Source organism: Triturus cristatus, chromosome 7 (assembly GCF_964204655.1).
Source record: "Triturus cristatus chromosome 7, aTriCri1.1, whole genome shotgun sequence".
NCBI lineage: Eukaryota > Metazoa > Chordata > Amphibia > Caudata > Salamandridae > Triturus > Triturus cristatus.
Window position 1 is genome coordinate 911,942,807 of NC_140590.1, and position 20,407 is coordinate 911,963,213.

General features: G+C 41.8%; 1 protein-coding gene across 1 annotated transcript in view; it reads left to right on the plus strand.

Annotated features, from left to right (window-relative positions):
• Window positions 1-20,407, plus strand: part of WWC1 (WW and C2 domain containing 1) — a 389,597-nt gene that overhangs the window by 226,425 nt on the left and 142,765 nt on the right. Inside the window, exon 6 of the mRNA XM_085617843.1 lies at window positions 16,024-16,153. Coding sequence (XP_085473969.1) covers window positions 16,024-16,153 — 130 coding nt within the window. The remainder of the gene's footprint in view (window positions 1-16,023; window positions 16,154-20,407) is intronic.

The following is a 20,407-nucleotide window of genomic DNA, read 5'->3' on the forward strand; positions in this document are numbered from 1 at the left end:
GCAGGGCGGTGACGTGGTGAATTTCAATGGCTTTTTGAGTTTCAAATGTAACACTTTAACTTAGATTTTCACCTAACTAGAACATCACTTTAACCTTTGTTTTTTCAGTGCATTTCTGAGTTTTTTTGTATTTAAAGTAAGATATTATTACAATATCTAAGTAGGCCTAATCCGCATCTAATGACCAGGTACTGATCCCAACACTCCCTTGGGAGGGAGATATATATCCATCCATCCATCCATCCATCCCCCATCCCCCACCCACAGCCCCAGGGACCGCCACCCCCGGGACTTTGAAGAAGGTGGGAGGGGGGCCGCGTAGCCCCCCTCCTGGAGCCCTCAATGGCCCTGGGGACCGCCACCCCCCAGGGCCGGCTCCTGCAGTGTCCTGGGGTGCCCTCCCCCGGGACACTGTAGTTTGCTATGGCATGGTGGGAGCCTCGCGGCTCCTACCCTGCCATAGCAAACTGCTTTGCTATTTAGAAGAGAGAGCAGGGAAACCTGCTGTCTCTTCCAAATAGTAAAGCAGATTGCTTTTCCACAGGGGGAGCAGCATGTTAGCTGCTCCCCGTGTGGAAAAGCAGTGCCGGCTCCCGAAGGATGAGGGGAGCCGGCTGGGACCGTGGTCCCCAACGAAGAGGGCCAGCCCCGGGGGATGGGGTCCCCGGGGCTAGAAATGGCCCGGGAGGGGGGCCATGCGCCCCTCTCCCCAAAATGGATGGAGGTACCTGGTGGGCTACTTGGCCCCCAGGGACCCACAGGATTGAGGAGGAATTAATGCTCTTACTTAAAACGCGCCACAGGGTGTGTTTGCAGGCATATCACCTCAGGACACGCCCCCTTCCTTCACCACTGTGCAAACGCACCCTGTGGCGCGTTTTAAGTTGGGGAATTAATTCTCTTTCAATACTGAGGGTCCCTGAGGGCCAAATAGCCCAAAAGGTATCTCCAGTATGCACCAGGGAGCTGCGTTGCAGACAGGTGTTCAGAGGCCACGCCCCTTTTTACACTTCTCTGCAACGCAGCCTTGTGGCGCTTACTGGAGGTACCTGGTGGGCTAGTTGGACCCCAGGGACTCTCAGGATTCAAAGGAACTTAATCCCCCAACTTAAAATCGGAATTCGTAGTTTGGCTGATTTTAGAGGAATATTTGCACAATGGTGAAGGTAGGGGGCGGGGCCTGAGGTGCCATGTGTGCAAACACGCCCTGTGGCGCGTTTTAAGTTGGGGAATTAATTCCTCTTCAATCCTGAGGTCCCCTGGGGGCCAACTAGCCCACCAGGTACCTCCAGTAAGCGCCACGGAGCTGCGTTGGAGTGTTGTAAAAAGGGGTATGGCCTCTGAACACCTCTCTGCAACGCAGCTCCCTGGCGCATACTGTCATGCCCCGCGGTCCTGCCCCAAGACGGTTCTAGTATTTAAGGAACATAGGTGCAATCGAACGTCGCTTAGCGTTCTTGCACCTAGCCCCATTTCCGTCCTTGTTGCTATTGCCTGACTTCCGCTTCAGAAGTTCCTGTTTCCGCTGACGTCTGTTCCGTGGTTGACGGGTGCAGTTAGCTGTGATATTACTGTTTGACACATCGGCGTCTCGGTTAAAACAGTTGGTTAAAGCGGTTACCTTTTTTCCCTGTATACTTTATCCCGTAGTGTACTGTTCCTAGAGCAAGTTGAGATCTAATTTGAGTTTACCTGCAGTATTCCCTGACCGGGTGCTCCGCCCCGCGGCCAGTCTAGTTCCCGTTGTTTGGCCTTGGCCGGGCGCTGAATTCCCCTGCTGTACTCCCTGACCGGTTACTCAGTTTCGCGGCAAGTCTCGTTCCCGTTGCTCATTCCGGGCAATGCTAATTATTCCTTGCCTTCAGACGGGAGAGGTTCTCTCGTCTTCCCTGTAAAGACCCTGTTCCCTTCTTTCATTTGGGGTACTAGCGTGGACCACTGTGCAGCGTTCATGTGACGGCGCATCTCACCAGAATCACGGTAACAGCGCATAGCGCTGCCTTATTTTACATATTGTTGTTTAAATTTAATTCGGAGATAAGTAATCTGATTGACTTCCTTGGCAGATGAGCACCATACCCTCTAGAAGAACAAGCACGCTCCTCTCTTTTTAAAGACACATAGGGAGGATTACGATCCGGTATAACTCATAGTCCTATTGGAAGATTACGGGGTGAGCCTTGTGTATTCTTAGCGTATGTTGTACTAATGGTTGAGTTACTTACCTAACCTCTGTTCTTATGTTGTAGGGGATTAGAGAGACTGAGATACATATCTGCCACCCTCCTAGACTACTAATTGTGACCAATAGACGTGCTGGGTACTCCGATACATATCCGCCACCCTCCTAGACTACTAGTCGTGACCAATAGACGTGGTAGGTGCCATAGAGGGGTGTAGTTCCTACACTGGGGTTGTAGGGTGAAGACAGAGAATAATACCTTCTTTTGTTTTACAGCTGGGTACTCCTACAACTTTCCCTGTCGTGGTTCATCAACACATCCTGCTTTTCTCCCCGCCTATCCTTGTTTTGTTTTCCCTGTTTTCCCCTGACGAGTCATCTGCTACTCTAGAGTCTGATAGAGTCGGAAGGCCGTAGGGGAAGACTGAGGACTCTTCTTCAGGTTCCTGACGTTCCTGTGGAATGGAACTGGCAATCATTACACATACTGGAGGTACCTGGTGGATTAGTTGGCCCCCAGGGGATCTCAGGATTGAAGAGGAATTAATTCCCCAACTTAAAACGCGCCACAGGGCGTATTTGCACACGTCACCTCAGGCCCCGCCCCCTTCATTCACTATTGTGCAAATATTCCTCTAAAATCAGCCAAACTACGAATTCCGATTTACTCTACTGTTATCAGGAGAGAATCCAGTGCTGCATCTTTTAGCCCAGCACTGACCCTGAAAAGTAATTCTAAGCGTACTTACCAGTAACTTGTATTTCCTTCCATAGGAAGCCATTGTGTGGCTTTCAGCAGAAAAGTGTCTGTAGATTTTTGAAACGTACAAATATTCCTCTAAGATCAGCCGAACTACGAATTCCGATTTACTCACCTGTTATCAGGAGAGAACCCAGTGCTGCATCTTTTAGCCCAGCACTGACCCTGAAAAGTAATTCTAAGCGTACTTACCTGTAGCTTGTATTTACTTCCATAGGAATCCATTGTGTGGTTTTCAGCAGAAAAGTTTCTAAGTGTCTATTTTCACAAACTAAAAATATTCCTAAAAAATCGTCTGTATGACTTAAACACATTCTTGCAACTGTTTACAGGAGATTCACCAGTGCAGGATCCACCACTGAGTAAGAAAAAGTAACGATAACACTACTTACCTGCTAAGTGAATTTTCTGCCAAAGGATAACATTGGTGATTCTAAGTAAAAACAAATTTGAAGTGTCAACTTTTAAAATACAATAATATTCCTTATAAATCACTACTGTAACCAAAATGCTTTTACTCAACTGTTTACAGGAGATGTCCAAGGACTGAATCTAGGATCCAGTCCTGTGGTTAGAAAAGTAATCCATAAAGTAATTAATTGCATTTGACTAGAAATTCACATTGAGCTCAATGTGGCATTGTGTTTGAAATTGTGTTGCCCTTTGCAACTACTGTACTTAAAAGTCTATTGCCTATTTGCAAAGTATTTAAACTAAAGAAATTCATTCTGAGAAAGTATATTTTGTATTGTAATGTAGAATGTAATTATAATGTAATTAAAAAAAAAATATCTAAAAATAAATAGTTTAAAAATGTAGTAAATCAGTATCAAAAAAATCAGTATAACAATTAATACATTAAAAATTGTCATTTACAAAACCTTTGAAATTCACTGAAAAAACCATAGGTTTCAGGCCTGATATAGTTAGGAATTGGCATTTAAAAAACCTTAGAAATTCACTGAAAAAAACATAGGTTTCAGGCCTGATATAGTTAGGAATTGGCATTTAAAAAACCTTAGAAATTCACTGAAAAAAACATAGGTTTTAGGGGTGTTATAGTTAGCTGGACATTTCGCTCAAACAAAACCATTAAAATTCCTCCGATATAGTTAGTTGTACTAACTACATCTCGCGTGCCTGCAATCCACTGCTGATGATGTCACATATTACATCATTCATGACATGGTCAGTGACATCACTGATGACATCTCAAATGACCTCACTGATGACATCATCCACGTGACAATCAGATACACCTCATCATACACTAGTATAACCTTTCATCACTCACTGTAAAATACAGAGTGCCAGATTTAAAACCATTGACACACCAATACAAGTTTCTAAACACCCACTCAGTGATTCCTAGATCTATACACACATCTAATCACTTACCTACAGATTCATTCATACATGCTGTCAATGATCAATAGAACACTATCAAATATACTTATACGCCTATATCGACATTACACACCAGCACACATCCTAATCACTTATGAAGTCATCCTACTCACTTATGCAAACAATGGATCATACTTACTTTTACTTAGCTATACACTTCTAAAAACACCACTTCATCTATTCATATAGATAATAACTCATACTTAGTGTGTTATAAAATGACTATTACAAGTATACAGTTAACCAAACAGTCACTCATACAATCACTGAGTCTTATGTATACTTATTTATATACAACTGACACATACACTGGCTTTTATTTTTCTAGTTTGTTGGACATGTACCATTGAGACATATATTTGCTCATCGCCACACCCATAAAGATATTCACTCACCCAAACAACTGTTATAACATGTAGTTTTAACTTCAGATACCTACTGAATCAACTATTCACACATCTTTGGGCAGTCACATGCCCCCCACCGAACCACACACTCATTCACTCTCCCATACAAATACTCAGTTAACTAATCAATAACTAATATAGACTTTCACATAGCTAGTAACCAACTGGAGAAGCAGTTTACACAACAACTGACAAAGTGATACAGATATTCACACAGTTTAGTCACTATCCAATATATTTAGTGAGACACTATAAATTAGTCAAGTAAAGTCAATCACACTGCTACTAAATCCTCCATCCAGATATTTATATATCCACTCATTCTTCAATGCAAATTGCTATATATATATAATACATATTTAAATAACGAACCAAACCACATTCACTGGATGATGTCATCAGTGATGACATCAGTGATGTCACTGACCATGTCATGAATGATGTAATATGTGACATCAACAGCAGTGGATTGCGGGCGCGCAAGATGTAGTTAGTACAACTAACTATATCGGAGGAATTTCAATGGTTTTGTTCGAGTGAAATGTCCAGCTAACTCTAACACCCCTAAAACCTATGGTTTTTTCAGTGAATTTCTAAGGTTTTTTAAATGCTAATTCCTAACTATATTAGCCCTGAAACCTATGGTTTTTTCAGTGAATATATATATATATATATATATATATATCCCCATGCACTGATAATTACCCCACATATTGCATCACTTGTGATATGATCTATGACATCATTGATAACATGACTGCAACATCGGAAAGTCTGAAATGACATCACTTATGACAAAACTGCATGATGAGGGTGGGAGTTCTAGTTACTAGAGATAACTATAACTGGTGAATTTTAGAGTGTTTTCAGTTTAAGGTATTATGTGATCACTGAAATGTTCAGCTAACTACGACTTTACTTTTACTTTAGCCTTTGTTTTTTTCAGTGAATATATATATATATATATATATATATACATTATGTGGCCTTATTTGGTAGATAGGGTGGCCCTTGACCAAGTTAGGAGGCATTGATGTAGGTGAGGTAGCTGTTAATGATCAAAAGGAGAGTAGTGTCATTGCATGCATGGCGGGCCTGGTTGTCACATGTTGGAAGGGGTGTTCCTGGAAACTGCCTAGTAATACGTTTTGGTGCATTATTCAGTTGTCTTATAATTTTGAAGTTTGAGAGACCTTGTGGAGCGGGTGCTTTACAGCACCATCAGTGGGGTTGGCCTGATAGAACTGGTTTGTCAAGGGCCCTCCCAGGTCTGGATGAGGTGCTGTGGGTAGTCTGACAGCTCGGAAAGTAGCACTAGGCCCACTATGAGCAACTGAAGGACCGTCTATTTCGGTGACATCATCCCCTACCACTCTAAAGGACTATAATGGCATCAAAGGGTTCCAGATGGGAATAGTAAGTGTGTACCATGGATAGCTAACCATCTAAGGCTGCCAGACCTATCTGTAGGTAAGAACACCCTGGCAGTCCCTTGAATTTGTCCTATGTGAGTTCTCTTTCTTTTTATACTCTGCCACAGGTAAGTTCATAGTCTACACAGTACCAGACCCAGACTGTAACCCTAGTGGACCAGTCCAGTGATAGTCATTCTAGCTACGGTTGAGTTAATCTAATCATCTTCACATTTGACCCCCACATGGCAGTGCTCCACATTAGGGCATACTCTGTAGGGCATGGATTAACCCACTAGAGAAGGGTTTGTGATTAGTTGAAAAATGCACTTGACAGCCCTGCCTGATACAAAAAAAATGGTCAAAGAGGCATAAGGACTAAGTCTACCTCTCCAGAGATGTACATCTTGGGAAACCATTGTGATAGATCTAAAGTCAATAATACCCTGTGAGAGATTATATGAGGGTGGCCCAGATGGTATTCATCCCTCCAAAAAATCATACAATAATATGGCCCTTCTCTGAACTGCGAATCTCGTCAATATTGTAAGGCTTGGCATGCAGTGAAATTCAAATTCAAATGGTGATTTGTTGCGTGGAAAGAAATGCTCTTGTTCTGTACAAGTCCAGAAAGGTGCAATTATTATTAGGAATGTTATGATCCTTTTGCTAAATGACAGAGGGGACAAGACTTCATGCTTTGAGGAACTTCGTTTGCGCTGCTCAGTGCTTGACCAGGGCGTGAGGGACTGCGAGGCACCGCGGCTGGGAAACCAGCTACAGCTGCGGCCTCTTCCCGGACACTCCCCCTGCCTGCCTTGAAATAGACATCTCACGGCCCCCGCTTCGCGGGTGCCGTTCGTGCTTTGAGGAACTTCGTTTGTGCTGCTCAGTGCTTGACCAGGGCGTGAGGGACTGCGAGGCACCGCGGCTGGGAAACCAGCTACAGCTGCGGCCTCTTCCCGGACACTCCCCCTGCCTGCCTTGAAATAGACATCTCACGGCCCCCGCTTCGCGGGTGCCGTTCGTGCTTTGAGGAACTTCGTTTGTGCTGCTCAGTGCTTGACCAGGGCGTGAGGGACTGCGAGGCACCGCGGCTGGGAAACCAGCTACAGCTGCGGCCTCTTCCCGGACACTCCCTTTTTAGCGGATCACTACCTATTTAATTCGAGACTTGTGACGCGGCGCGGGACGCGGCGCAGGACGAGCGCCGGGCGAAGCCCGGGCCAAGGGCGGGCTTGTTCTAGCCCGTTACAGACCGAGTAAGACCGGACCGGGCCCCCCTTCTAACACTTTAATCGTGTGTAATAGACATCTTTGCTGACTTGTAAATATCTGCTGTCTAATAACTCTTGTATTTGCATGTTATCATCCATGGCGACCACACGAGGGAGTAGGAGCAGGATGATTAAGGATACTAACAATATTACTGGCCCATTATACAACTTCATTGTAAGAGCAAATTCAGTTATCGATCAAGGAATTGCCCTTATGGAACGAAGAGTGTCACAAGACCTATTACTAGCTAAACGCTCCTCTTTGGGCCTTTTTGCGACAGCTAAAACTCCCGATAATATAAGTAACAAAACACCCCTTGCTTTAGTACAGTAGAAAAATATACATATCATCCCAAACGTAGTCGATTTGTCCTTTTCTATGACGGAATGCATATCCTCCTCGCAACTAGAGAGGTCACCGATTCTTGTACCGGAGCCTCGGGTGCTAGAACCACGGTCGCAAGACTCAATCAATACTCAGATGATGAGAGAGAAAGAGGGTGCAATTCCAAAGACGGCAAAATACCCTAATAGAAAATATAAGAAAAATGAACCTAGAGTAAATAAGCATAGTAAGTCAAAAAAAATCATTGCTACTGGGGATAAAGGGAAAGGCAAACCTCACATTAGAGGGAAAGAACGAACTGAACAACAGTTAAAAGAGGGCCCAACCCAAAATTGTCCTATTGTGGATAGTCAGTTATTGGATTTCTCCAGCGCTGTTATTTCTTCTCCGATGTCAATAAACTCTGAGCCTTTGAAGGCTGACCATAATTTAATCGAACACATAAGGGAGCTTTTTAGAACATTTCTTACCCCGCTAGAAATTAGATTGAAGAAGATTGAGACACAGTTAATAGATGTGGCTGCTTCCTTTAAGACCTCGTCTAACATCGGCCCATCAAAGGTTGTGGAAGGGATAAAAAAAGGTACAAAAAATTTATTAGTGGGCCCCCCAACACCTAAAGTTTTAACCCACGTTACAAAAGCAAATACTTTGGCATCTGTTAACACAGAGAATTGCATAACAGAAAAAATTCATCATCCTCCTGGAAATTCACGTACAAATAAAGATTCTAATAGGGATGTTAAATCGGGAAATACAGTTATAGATTTGCCCCCAGAAGTATCGCCTTATTTGGTGATTTTAACGGGCGTCCCCGAACTGAAAGAGGATAAAGAAGAATCCTTTGAATCCCTGAAAAACAAGGCCCAATATTGGCTTAATACAAACCGACCACTTCCCTCGAACAGGACGAGTAAGATCCTAATGGTCCGTAGGGTTTCCTGGGTGGGGGCAGAAAGAAAAACAATACAGGGTGACTGTGTCCTGGTCAATTTTGAGGACCGGGAAACGGTTGACTACATCTGCTCCTGGGGGTACCAGCATATAAATGAGATTATCCAAACTAAACGATTATCTTTTTTCTACCCTCCTAGATCTCATCCCTATCTACCCAATGATCATAAATGGGTCATTGTAAAATCTTGTGATAGAAGAGCGGGCATAAGTGAATGGGGGAGGCAAATTAACAGGGGCTTAACATATAGCGATACCTGGAGCGGACTACCTACATCTAATCGCTATAGTAGCTTAGAGACGGTGGATTGACTCCATCAGACTGGAATTAGTTTACCGCCCCATTGTTTTAGTAGCAATAAAAAGTACAAAAGCTCAGATTACTCATTAAATGATCCCAAAAGAGAAGCTAATGAGGGCGGGATAAAAAACCCGTTAGATTCTCTAACAACATCCAAGGCTTCATTTGACGAATTTGATAATCAAGAGTCAGAAATAATTACACATTCTGGCCTCGGTTTAAAAATTGTTTTATCTCCGAAAATTGCCCGTCCCATAGCACAGTCCGACGCGGAACACAATTTTCTTTTGGCAGAAACACATTCACGTGCGGCTTGCCCCTCTGATGAGGAGTTAGATACTGAACACAACATTTCCTTGATGGAACTAAACTCGTGTGCAGATTGTTCCCCTGACAAGGAACGTCATCAAGACATAGCAAGGGGAGAGCTTACCCTTCTATCTTGGAATATAGCAGGTCTAGCAAACAAGGTAGATGATCCTATCTTTTGTGACCTAATTGAGAAGAATGACATCATCTGTCTTCAGGAGTGTTGGGAGCAGGTTGAGATTCATCTTGCAGGGTACCGTACATTTTTTATCCCTGCAATACAGTCCAGGAGAGGTAGAAACTCGGGGGGGCTTTGTACCTATCTTTCTAACATGGTAAATTTGGTAATAAAGCAACAGAGTATAGAGGGGCACAATTTTTATCAGGTCCTCTGCTTAATTGCAGGAGGAAACCGACTTATACTAATTAATTTATATAATAATATCCCGAAGGATGATCTGAACAAAGTATTTGAATATCTAAATAATTTAATATCCGGTGCAATTGGTTCGGAACAAAATGATACTTGTATCATTTTGACAGGAGATTTTAATTGTCATTTGTGTCCACATAACAATTCTGGTATATGTGGAATGGTCAATTTAATTGGCGACCCATGTACACATTTTGAGCATACTGCAGTGGGAAACATGTTTAACAGTCTAATTTTTGATTGGGACTTGGGGTTTGCAAACGAACTGTGTACGCCTCAGGTTAATTTCCAACCCACCTTTAATGGGCGTGGTCTAGAGTCTGTTATAGATTACACCTTGGTTAGTACTTCTCATAGCCGTAAAGTCCTGATGTTTAAAACATTAGACACTGCTATGAGTGATCACTTTCCGATCAGCTCAATTTTCCATATCGGTAGGGGTACTGGAGCTGTCCCAAACGTAGCGGAAAATCTTTCCCGCCATGCTATCTCATTAGCAAGACAAAATGGATATGCCATAAAATGGAATAAGGTCGACCCATCTAATTTTCTCCAGAACCTGATACTGGATCAATATAAAAATGTCAGGATTTGCCTAGAGGATCACCCTGATCCTAGCTTGACCATTTGTGCCTTTGACCAGATTTCTTCATCCATTGCCAAAAAGTTAACAGGAACCCTACGAGATAAGGCCTACCAAAAAACCTTAGGGTGGTTCAACTCGGACTGCTCTAAGGCACATTCTAACTTAAAGCAGATTTTAAAGAAAAAACCTAAAGATATGCTAGAGGTTAGAGTTGCCAGGGCAGTTTATAAAACATCGATAAAAAAACGGAAGCGGGAGCTCAAGGAGAATGCGTGGAACGCATTAGTAAAGGCAAGCTCCCTGAGAGATAATATTGCGTTCTGGAAAGCAGTAAATGCCCCCTTCTTCGTTGAAAGGAATTCTGATAAGTTGGACCCTATGATAGAAGAATCAACCTGGGTGGATCACTTTACTGAGCTTTATAAAAAATATGTTTTGCACAGTATAGCTTCTAAACCCTTAACCCAGCAGCCTGCTATCGAATCTACTGTCCCTGCTTTATTTCCTTTAGGGATTGTTTTTTCCCCTTCTGAAGTGGAATTGGCCCTACAGGAATGTGCTAGAAACAAAGCCCCCGGGCCTGACGGGGTCCCGGCAGATATATATAAAGATACTGTCTCTTTGTGGGCCCCCCGGTTGACTAATGTGTTAAACAGTTTTAATATAAAGGGATTCCCACCGACATGGCAGGAAGCCATTGTGGTGCCTATTTTTAAAAAGGGAGATCGAACTGATCCCAAATGTTACAGGCCGATCTCCCTACTTGATTCACTTATGAAAGTGGCAGGTAGAATCATTTTAAATAGATTGCACACTTGGGCAGAGGAATGTGATGATATTTCCAAGTTCCAGTACGGTTTTAAGGCTGGTCTAGGTACTGTTGAACAAGGGCTCAACTTGGCTTTAATAACTGGCAAATACATGAAGGCAAAAAAGGGTAATCTTTTTATGACCTTTGTTGACCTTAGTTCAGCATTTGATTGCCTGGACCACGACGTTTTATGGGACACTCTATTAGGTTTGGGCATAGATTCAAACATCCTTATTTTTATTAAAGCATTATATAGAGAGGCAGGGGCCAAGGTGCGTTTCGGAAATAAAGGGGAGTGCACTGGCAAGTTTCCGATTATGAAAGGTGTTAGACAGGGTTGCATTCTGGCACCTTTTCTTTTTAACTTGTATATAAACGAAGTGGCAGATTTCTTAATCAAACAAGAACTAGACTATCCTCAAATTGATGGCACCGCAGTTCCCATTTTATTATATGCTGACGATGCGGTCATCATGGCTAGAACTCAGTTGGGCCTTCAAAAGGCTCTAACCAGTTTTTCTCTCTTTATGAGTTCTAGGGGTTTAAAAATAAACATAGGGAAAACCTTTACCATGTGCTGCTCGTCTAAGAATAAATTGCCTTGTAAGACTGTTATCGATAAGTCTAAGATAGAACTTACTAGTACTTTTTCATACTTGGGGATTGTTTTTAATCAAAAAGGAACTTGGAAAGCAGCAATTAGGGCCAGGAATTTTGCTTTCGCTCGTACCATAGGAGCAATTAGACAGTTTGCCAATAAATTAGGGGGCAGGCCTGTACGTATTTTAACGGATATCTACAAGTCTAAATGCATATCAACTGCTTTATATGGATCTGGCATATGGGGTATTGCAGACCCCCAGGAAATCCAAGTAAAAGAAAACAGTTTCCTCCGCTATCTGTTAGCGGTCCCCAAATCGACTTCAACATATATATGCCATAAGGAACTGGATTTGGTCTATATTTCGGATCTCATTAAAATCAACCCATTACTCTTATGGCATAAGATATGGACTTCAGAAGCAACTGTTTTTAATAGATCTATTTTGAATGATTGTCTCAAACTAGAGAGATGGAAAGACATTCATTGGATCCTCTATGTTAAGGAGTTTATGATTAATATGGGCCATCGAGCTTTTTTTGATAACCCCTCCTCGCTATCCCTGATCTCCAGAAAGGCTTTTAAGAAAAGTTGTCTTGCTTTCCTGGAGAACAAAAGATGGCTTGAGGAGAGGACTAAGTCTTCTGTAATTCAATATAACGCACTTGCCCAGGGCCCTGGCTTGCAGCTTTATCTGTCTCCTGACTACCCTTGTTATGACAGAATGTTGCTATCGCGCCTGAGAACTGGTACCTTTTACAGGTTGATAACACTCCCAGTGAGTAATGATTGGTCCTTTAATCTAATTAATTGCCCCTGTGATGATCTTGCCTTGCAATCTTCAATACATTGTCTTTTTTTTTGCAAGTACTATGCTTGGGGAAGAAAGAAACATTTGATTCCCCTTCTTAAGATCTGGGGCCTAAGACAGTGCAAATCTGCGTATCTAAAATTACTCCTATTGGAAGATGAAATAACTATTAGTGCAGTATCCAAGTTTTTAAAATTCGCAATCCGATGTAGATTAACTCTGGATTAATTTTTTTAGTGTTTGTCTCTACGTCTGCTATCCCCTTTTATGATGAACATAACTTGTATGAAATTCGATTTCGTTTTTAATTATGTTTCTTTTGATTGTGCTTTTATGATTTTAACTTTAAAAATCGAATAAAGCTATCTTTGATTTGATTTGATTTGACTTCATGGAAAAAACACTGTCAACTACAACCTGAGCACTGGAGAATCTATCCTGTTAGGTTACTCAGTCTCCCACAACTCTGATCCCATCACCAGGATAGGTAGCAATGCCTTACCATGTTGCACTATGCGGTAACACAGGCTACATTTAAATGTATTTTCACTGAAATAATCAAGCACTGAGAAGGCAAATCTGTTTGTTAAATTACAAAATAGAAATACCTCTAAAATACTTCAGTTGATCGAATGCTAAAACTAGCAAGCAAAGCGACCATCACTTTCCCACCCACAATAAACAGTCTGCTCATGGCCTCACATATAAAGAAGTGCATTGGGCACGGTCAGAACTGCATACCTAACTGACCTCTATTGAAAGGTTTACCTGGGATGTAAGTGCCGAGGCTAGGTTAAGGGCAGGCCCCCGACCCACATTATAATGGGCATGACCTTGGTTCAGTGAGTCACATTTGAGTAAAGCCCCTGATTTCAAACGTGCCCTGTACATAATCCCCATATCAACATAACAAATTGTGCATGATCGCTAACTGCAATTGCTGCAAAACGTTTTGTTGTTTGGGAGGGCAGTAAAGCTTGAAAACTACTAAACAGATTACATCAAACGGCACAAAGTGCTTCTTCTCAGTGGAGCTCCATAACCATGAAAAAAGTGGTGTGATATCGTCCAGTATTTTAATTTTGTATGGGATCTAAAAAGGAGCTACTTTTTTGACTCTCTCACCAGCCCCCTTTTTAGCTTTTCTCGCTTTGTATGAAAACTGAGATCTGTGTGCCAGTTGTCAAATTCCATCTGGATTTGCCAAATATCACTAAAGTAGTTAGCAGCTGAAAAAGAGACATTTCTCTAGTGACTGCAAATTTATTCTAAGTACAGATTTGCTATCGCCGTCCCTCTATTATATATAAAAAAAATTATTTGATACCTGTTATCAATGATTTTATTGTGCTTGGTTTGTGTTTTTTCGATGTCATTTTCACAAGACAACTTTAGGGTCAAGTTCACCTTAAGGGAAACCTCCTTGATTTGTCTATATTTTCCAGATGATCTTACTTGTCTTTTGCCCCAAAAGGATCTTGCTTATTGCACCCCCTTTGGAGAAAAGGAAAATGGACAGATCACTTTCACTCTTATGTATAACGAGTTAGGCTCATCTAAATCCACAGTGTTATGAGAAGGAACAACCCTGCCAGGGAAGCTCTTAACTGCAGGAATTATTTGTAGATATGCGGACCCTCACTGTGTCCCCTGGAAGCAATAGACACAAGCAGCTCCAGATGTTTTATAATATTAGTTTAGTTATTATGCACAATCAGCACACAAACCTTGTGTATCAGAATGAAGAAAATTATTATTGTAATCCAGTGGCAGCTGCCATGTACTGAGGGTGGTGGGGTGAGAGGAGGGATGCAAAAAAAGGAAAAAAAACACTTACCTTCCTAAGCTACATCCTCTGCGCTCTGGTCTTCTTCAGCAGGCAGGCAGGCAGGCTCCAACGTGGGTCCAGGAAACTGCACTAACCAATTCTGGTGCTGCTGTCTCAGCATGAAAGCAGTGCTAGGATTGGTTGAAGCAGACTCTCTCAGCACTCCTAAGAGCACTTGAGGCCTGTGCTTTCTCTAACCTAGCTGCCTAAGGACTCTCAGGTAATACATTCTGCAGGGTGGTCCCATAATTTCATGTTACACAAATGGATGTTCATAAAGCATCAGGGAACCATGGATAATTCCAAGATCTATAATATTATCAGACTCATGATAATAGTAGTGCCGGAAAAAATAGTATTTTTCCCTATTATTTTATGTAACCTGGCGAAAACTCTCAGCCCTACAGTCAGATAATGGCTCTCGAGCATTTCTCCCAAGCAATCAGTCTTCCTCTCTGGCCCTACCAATTCTTTTATGTTGTTTTATACTTTTTTTTCCTTAGGATTCTCTATGGCCATGATAATTTTTTGTTTATTTTTTATTCGTGCAACTAATGTCAACCTGTTTGTAAAAAAAAACAATATATATATATATATATATATATATATATATATATATATAGCGATCTCTCACACTCTTTGAGTTATGATCACTATTCAAAGCTTTAGTTTATTAGGGCCTCAACCACATACATTCTCTAAAGAGTTAGTACGTTCATGTTTTCCATACAATTAGGCCTGGTTTGTATGTAAAATTCATGTGTCTTCAGAAAAGCCCTTCCACTTATGTCAGTCTCTGAGCCACCTTGTATTTGCAGTAGGCGCAGGGGCAAGTGGACAGTCTGAAGACACATTTGTTGTATGCCGCCTAAGAATGATGCACAGTTAGCACACCTCCTGAGACTGTCTTTTGCAGGGGCTTTCTCCTGGATCAGGCGGTGCACTGTCTCGTTGCACCTTCCTGTAAAGGGAGGTTTTTGCCTCTCTTGAGATTCAGCTGGTCTGGAGCCAACGGTGATAAGTTAACTCCTGGTTTGAAATTGCTGCCCCCCCAGTGTAGGCATACCTTTGTGCTTACACCTAAGACATTGCTTTTTTTTTTTTTAAACTCTGCATGGTCACAGTTTGCTCTGCTCATACTCTCATTAATCTAGTATGACCCTATTCCTATACACTGTATTTCACAAAGAGCAATTTCTCTTTTCTTCACTTGCCATTCAGCTTTTGAACAATTGCTTTATTTTATCAAATGTACAAAGGTACTGTTGGTGCTACAATCACAGCAAGGGACTTGTATGTTCCAGCAAAGTACGTCTCAGTGTATGAGACTAAACAATATACTAATACAATAAATGTAATTGCCGTGCATCGTTATTGTCAAATCTCCTTGTTAACTATTTAAAATGTGTCTTAACGTTGAAAATGTGAAAATATTACCAATGTGTTATGTATATTGCGTGGTATCTTGGGGGTGGAGTCGAAAGAGGTTACGTTAGAGATTTCATTCACGTTTTCAAGGATTTAACCGACTGGTGTTCTGTATTTTTTTTTTTTAAAGCATAATTCTCAAGTGCACCTGTTGTCCCTTTCCCATGCAGAATTGATCTGAAAATGTCTGGTGCCCATGGTGGATACAAACTTGATGAAGCGCAAAGCATTCTGAACGAAATGAGGGAGATAAAAAAAGCAATCAGTTCTGGTGAGAAGGAGAAACGTGGTCTCATGCAGGTAAACTAATCACGGGTTGATGCTTTATCTCTTAGGGGATGTTCACAGGAGAGAAATGCCGGCCCCTGGTGCAGGGCGCTTCATGCTTCAGGGGCGGCCCCAATCAGCTTCCAGACTACAAATATCTGGGACATATGGGACTCTCAGGGACCCCTTAATGCATTCTGCATGGTGACCCCATCATTTCACGTTACACTACTAGATGTTCATAGAGCATCATGAAATCATGGATTGCCCCTTAGTTCTGAAATGAATTCTGTTACTTTATATGAATACCTTCCATGTCTTATAAATACATTTAGGACCAAAGACTCTGGGCATTTGGCCTTTTCCCATAAAAACCCAGTGTCTGAGTTATGCTAGAAAACAGAAACAAAATACAAAGAAATATCTAGTCAGTGCAGATGCAAAGGTTTTTCTCCACGATGTTGTGTAGTTTTTTCTAAACTCAGCAAGACTTATGAAGTTCACAGAAGGCGGTAAGGTCTGTGGCAAGGAATCCAACAAAAGTAGGTTTTGAATATCCTCTGCAGGTGATTGTTCCTTTTTGCCTATTTCACATTTCTTTTTTAGGTGTTGTCTATAGACAGGTATAGTCTATTAATAACGACACCTATTGTCACTACTACATTAAAATATATACATATAGAGGGAAACCCTCTAATCATTTCCATGATCCTTTGCCTGCCAATTTCTTCAATGATTTTAGAGCTGCCATTCTCCCACTCTGGTCCTTGATTATCCATTAATCGCTCTTACAGGGTAGGATTCCTGACTGCCTAAAGATAGGACAAGGCACACCCATTCCAAAAAAGCCTTATGTAGACCAATCTGATCCCAACAATTTCTGTCTAGTCTCTAATATCAGGACTCTAACCAAACTTCTTGAGAAATGCATACACATACAACTGTGTTATCACATCGAAAAGTTTCAGGTGCTTGACCAATACCAATCTGGTTTTAGAGCAGGGCATAGTACTGAAACGGCTCTAACCCACATTGTTGATGACGCTGTGAGACTACTTGACCAGAATGATCCTTGTCTACTTATCCTTCTTGGTCTATCCTCTGCGTTTGACATAGGTCAAACACGAAAACCTGATTGATCTTCCGGAAAAAAGGATGGAGTTAGCAGGGCCAGTCTTAAATTGGTTTGCCTCGTTTTTACAGAACAGAACGCATAGAATCAAAGTAAACCATTCCCTCGCTTAACAGCACACCAGTTTCATTTGGAGTGCCTCAAGGTTCCACACTTTCACCTACACTCTTTAACTTTTTCATGGAACCCCTCACAGAAATCCTGAAACGTTCTAACATACAATACCACAAGTACGCTGATGAGATGCAACTTTATATGAGAATGGCCTCTCTGGAAGACATCAAAACTCTGAACTGTGTTCTTTGAAAACTCAACTATGGTTAACTCACAATAACCTTATGCTTAATACTCTCAAGACCAAATTCTTCCTGATTGCCCCGCCCATCCACTCCACACCCATTCAAGGCTGGCTCTAACAACTTATGGCTCTCAACTGCGATCCACTTGTTGTTGATTCCACAAGATCTCTAGGCATCACGCTTGACAAATACCTGAATATGCAAGACCACATCAGTGCAACAACTAAGGGAGCCAACTACCATCTCAACACTCTTACGAAAATCAAGCCGTTCTTGCCTCCTGTTGACTTGCAACTTGCAGTCCAGTCTTTAGTTATCTCCTGTGTGGAATATGGAATTGCGACCTTGGCTGCGTTGCCCAAAGCTAGACTTGCCCCCTTTAGGGCCACTCTGAACTCTGCTGCCATTCTCATCACAGGCTCACAAAAACATGATCACATCACACCTGACCTAATTCAGCTCAACTGGCTATCCCTCGAAGATTGGATTAAGTTCAAGATTGCCTGCCTGACGCACAAAGCTCTTCATTATAATACCCCCACTTACCTGGCAAAAAAGCTTGAACTTTCTGGTATGAATCAGACCCGAAGAAGATCCAGCAACCTCCTGCTGAAACCTCACAAATTCATAAAGAAAAGAACATACAACCGCACCTTCTCAGGTCTGGCCCCAAGAATTTGAAAAGCTCTTCTGCCCGATGTCCATTCTAACCCTTCGACCTCCTCATTCAAAAAACAAGTCAAAGGGTTTCTCCTGAATAAACAGCTGCAACAATCGTCCTGAAGACAACATAACTAACTTTTATATCCTACAGATAGCAGCGCTATCTCATTCATTGAGGCATTTTCGGGATGCAACTTATGTTATTGCTACATGTTCCACATGCTTGGGTTTACTCCTAATGTAACTGCGTTGGTTAACTACAAATGTTTATGATGTTTCCTTTTTTAGTGACTATTCATATCCTTTTTCTACTGATCAGCGCTCTGATACCCCTACGGGTCATGTTCACGCTATATAAAACCTTTCAAATAAATAAATAAAATTGGGTTAGCCACATGCACTTCATTGCATGGCTTACTTGTCTATCTCATTTCCATGCTTCTTATTCAGTGGCTTGCCTCTCTAATAATTTTTGTCCAGCCTCTGGATCATTTCTGCTTTACTGCGTTCAGATTCGACAACTTGTATCTTTCGGCTTGCATTCAGGAAACTACTTTTTTGCTTTTCTTGTTTCACTCGACAGAATGCATGTATTTTCTTACTCTGTCTCATATACGATATGAAATGAAAATAAATTTATAGAGCACACATATACCCTAAGGTTTCAAGATACTTCTCATCTTGTATTGCGCTCCGCACTTTTTTGTGTTGATTACCCCCTCTATGCGCAGATATATGCGTATGCATAACCGTTTTGTCAAAGAAGCATTGTTACCTGTTTTGCATCAGCAAAAAAGCATTAACAAAGTCAATAGGTCCACAGCGCTTTTAAGAGGAGAGACGAATTGGCTTTGAAATGTTTGTATCCTCTTGTTCCCTGTGGCTCTGCATGAACTGCTTATTTTCAGTTTCAGCAGTATGGGTCCCTTCCATGTGTCAGAGTTATCTGTCAAAGATGATGCAGAGCAAAGTCAATAGGATGACTCCTGTAACTTGCGGTTAGAGATGACTTATCTTGGTTAGGAACTTGGAGACCTCGTAAATGCGGAAGGCAATCTAATGCTGTCATTACTTGGGCAGGAGAAGAATGATAGCCCTTGTAGATTTGCAGAACGTGTAGCCGTGGGGACCGACGGGCCAATACCTACTGAATCTAAAAGTAGGCTGGATGCAGACCATAACTTCTATCATGCAGATTAAAGATCAAACAGTGTGAATCAGGAACTACTACAGCTTTTCTGTTTATGAATAAGATGTTCACTGCAGAGAAGTGCTGCCTGGGAAAGTTGTGAGAAATTGGGATGCTGGTAGGTAGGGCATCTCAGCTTGCATACCTTTTCTGTTAAGATGGCACATCGCTAAGCCTCCTTAGTGACATACCTCTCTTCTGCACATTCCACACACAGTGTCCAGTATTTCTGTTTAGCATTCGTTCTACCATTACTCGGACGTAGGATTTACATAATTTAATTTTTGGGAAGTCTATCTGGACGGCTCAAAACATGAGAGATCATTCCTTAACAACCAAATCTTTCTGCAGAGGAAGCGGATTGCAATGGCATGGAACAGATGATGGGTGACACAGTCAATGATGAGTGAAGAGTGAATAGTGCAAATGATTGGGCACGTTAGGGATTGAGATCATAGGGTGGAGAAGGCACTTCATATGCATGTTTCAATATCCTGTTTTTGGCTTTTATTACTTGCCTCCCTTTACTTTTTCTTAGCTCCTCATTACATTTATCACTTGCTCGTATAATTTCCTTACAGACTCACACTTTCTTTGTTCACCTTGTCATGCTGGGATGCCTGTTCATTCCCTCCTCTTTACCAGTTTCTTCTTACTTAGTAATGCTCCTTTTTGCCTTTTTCCCTGACCTGTAAATTATGTAATCCCTTGTTTTCCTGAATAATCTGTGCGCCTTCCGACCAGTTTGCCTTTTAATTTGTTTTTCCACTGTGTTTGTTCTCCACTAGCCCAGCAGCTTATGTTTTTTTGGTTCTGCCATTCTACTGGTTTGCTACCTATGTTCTCCTCCCCTCTGCCTGAAAGCTAGCATTTTGGAAGGTTGTTAAAATTGGACAGACTGACGGAACCGTGCTACTGAATGTGAGAAAATACAAACCACATACAATAGAGGTAAAGGTAAAATTCCTGCAGAAACAGTAAAATAATTTTAACTTAAGCTTGTC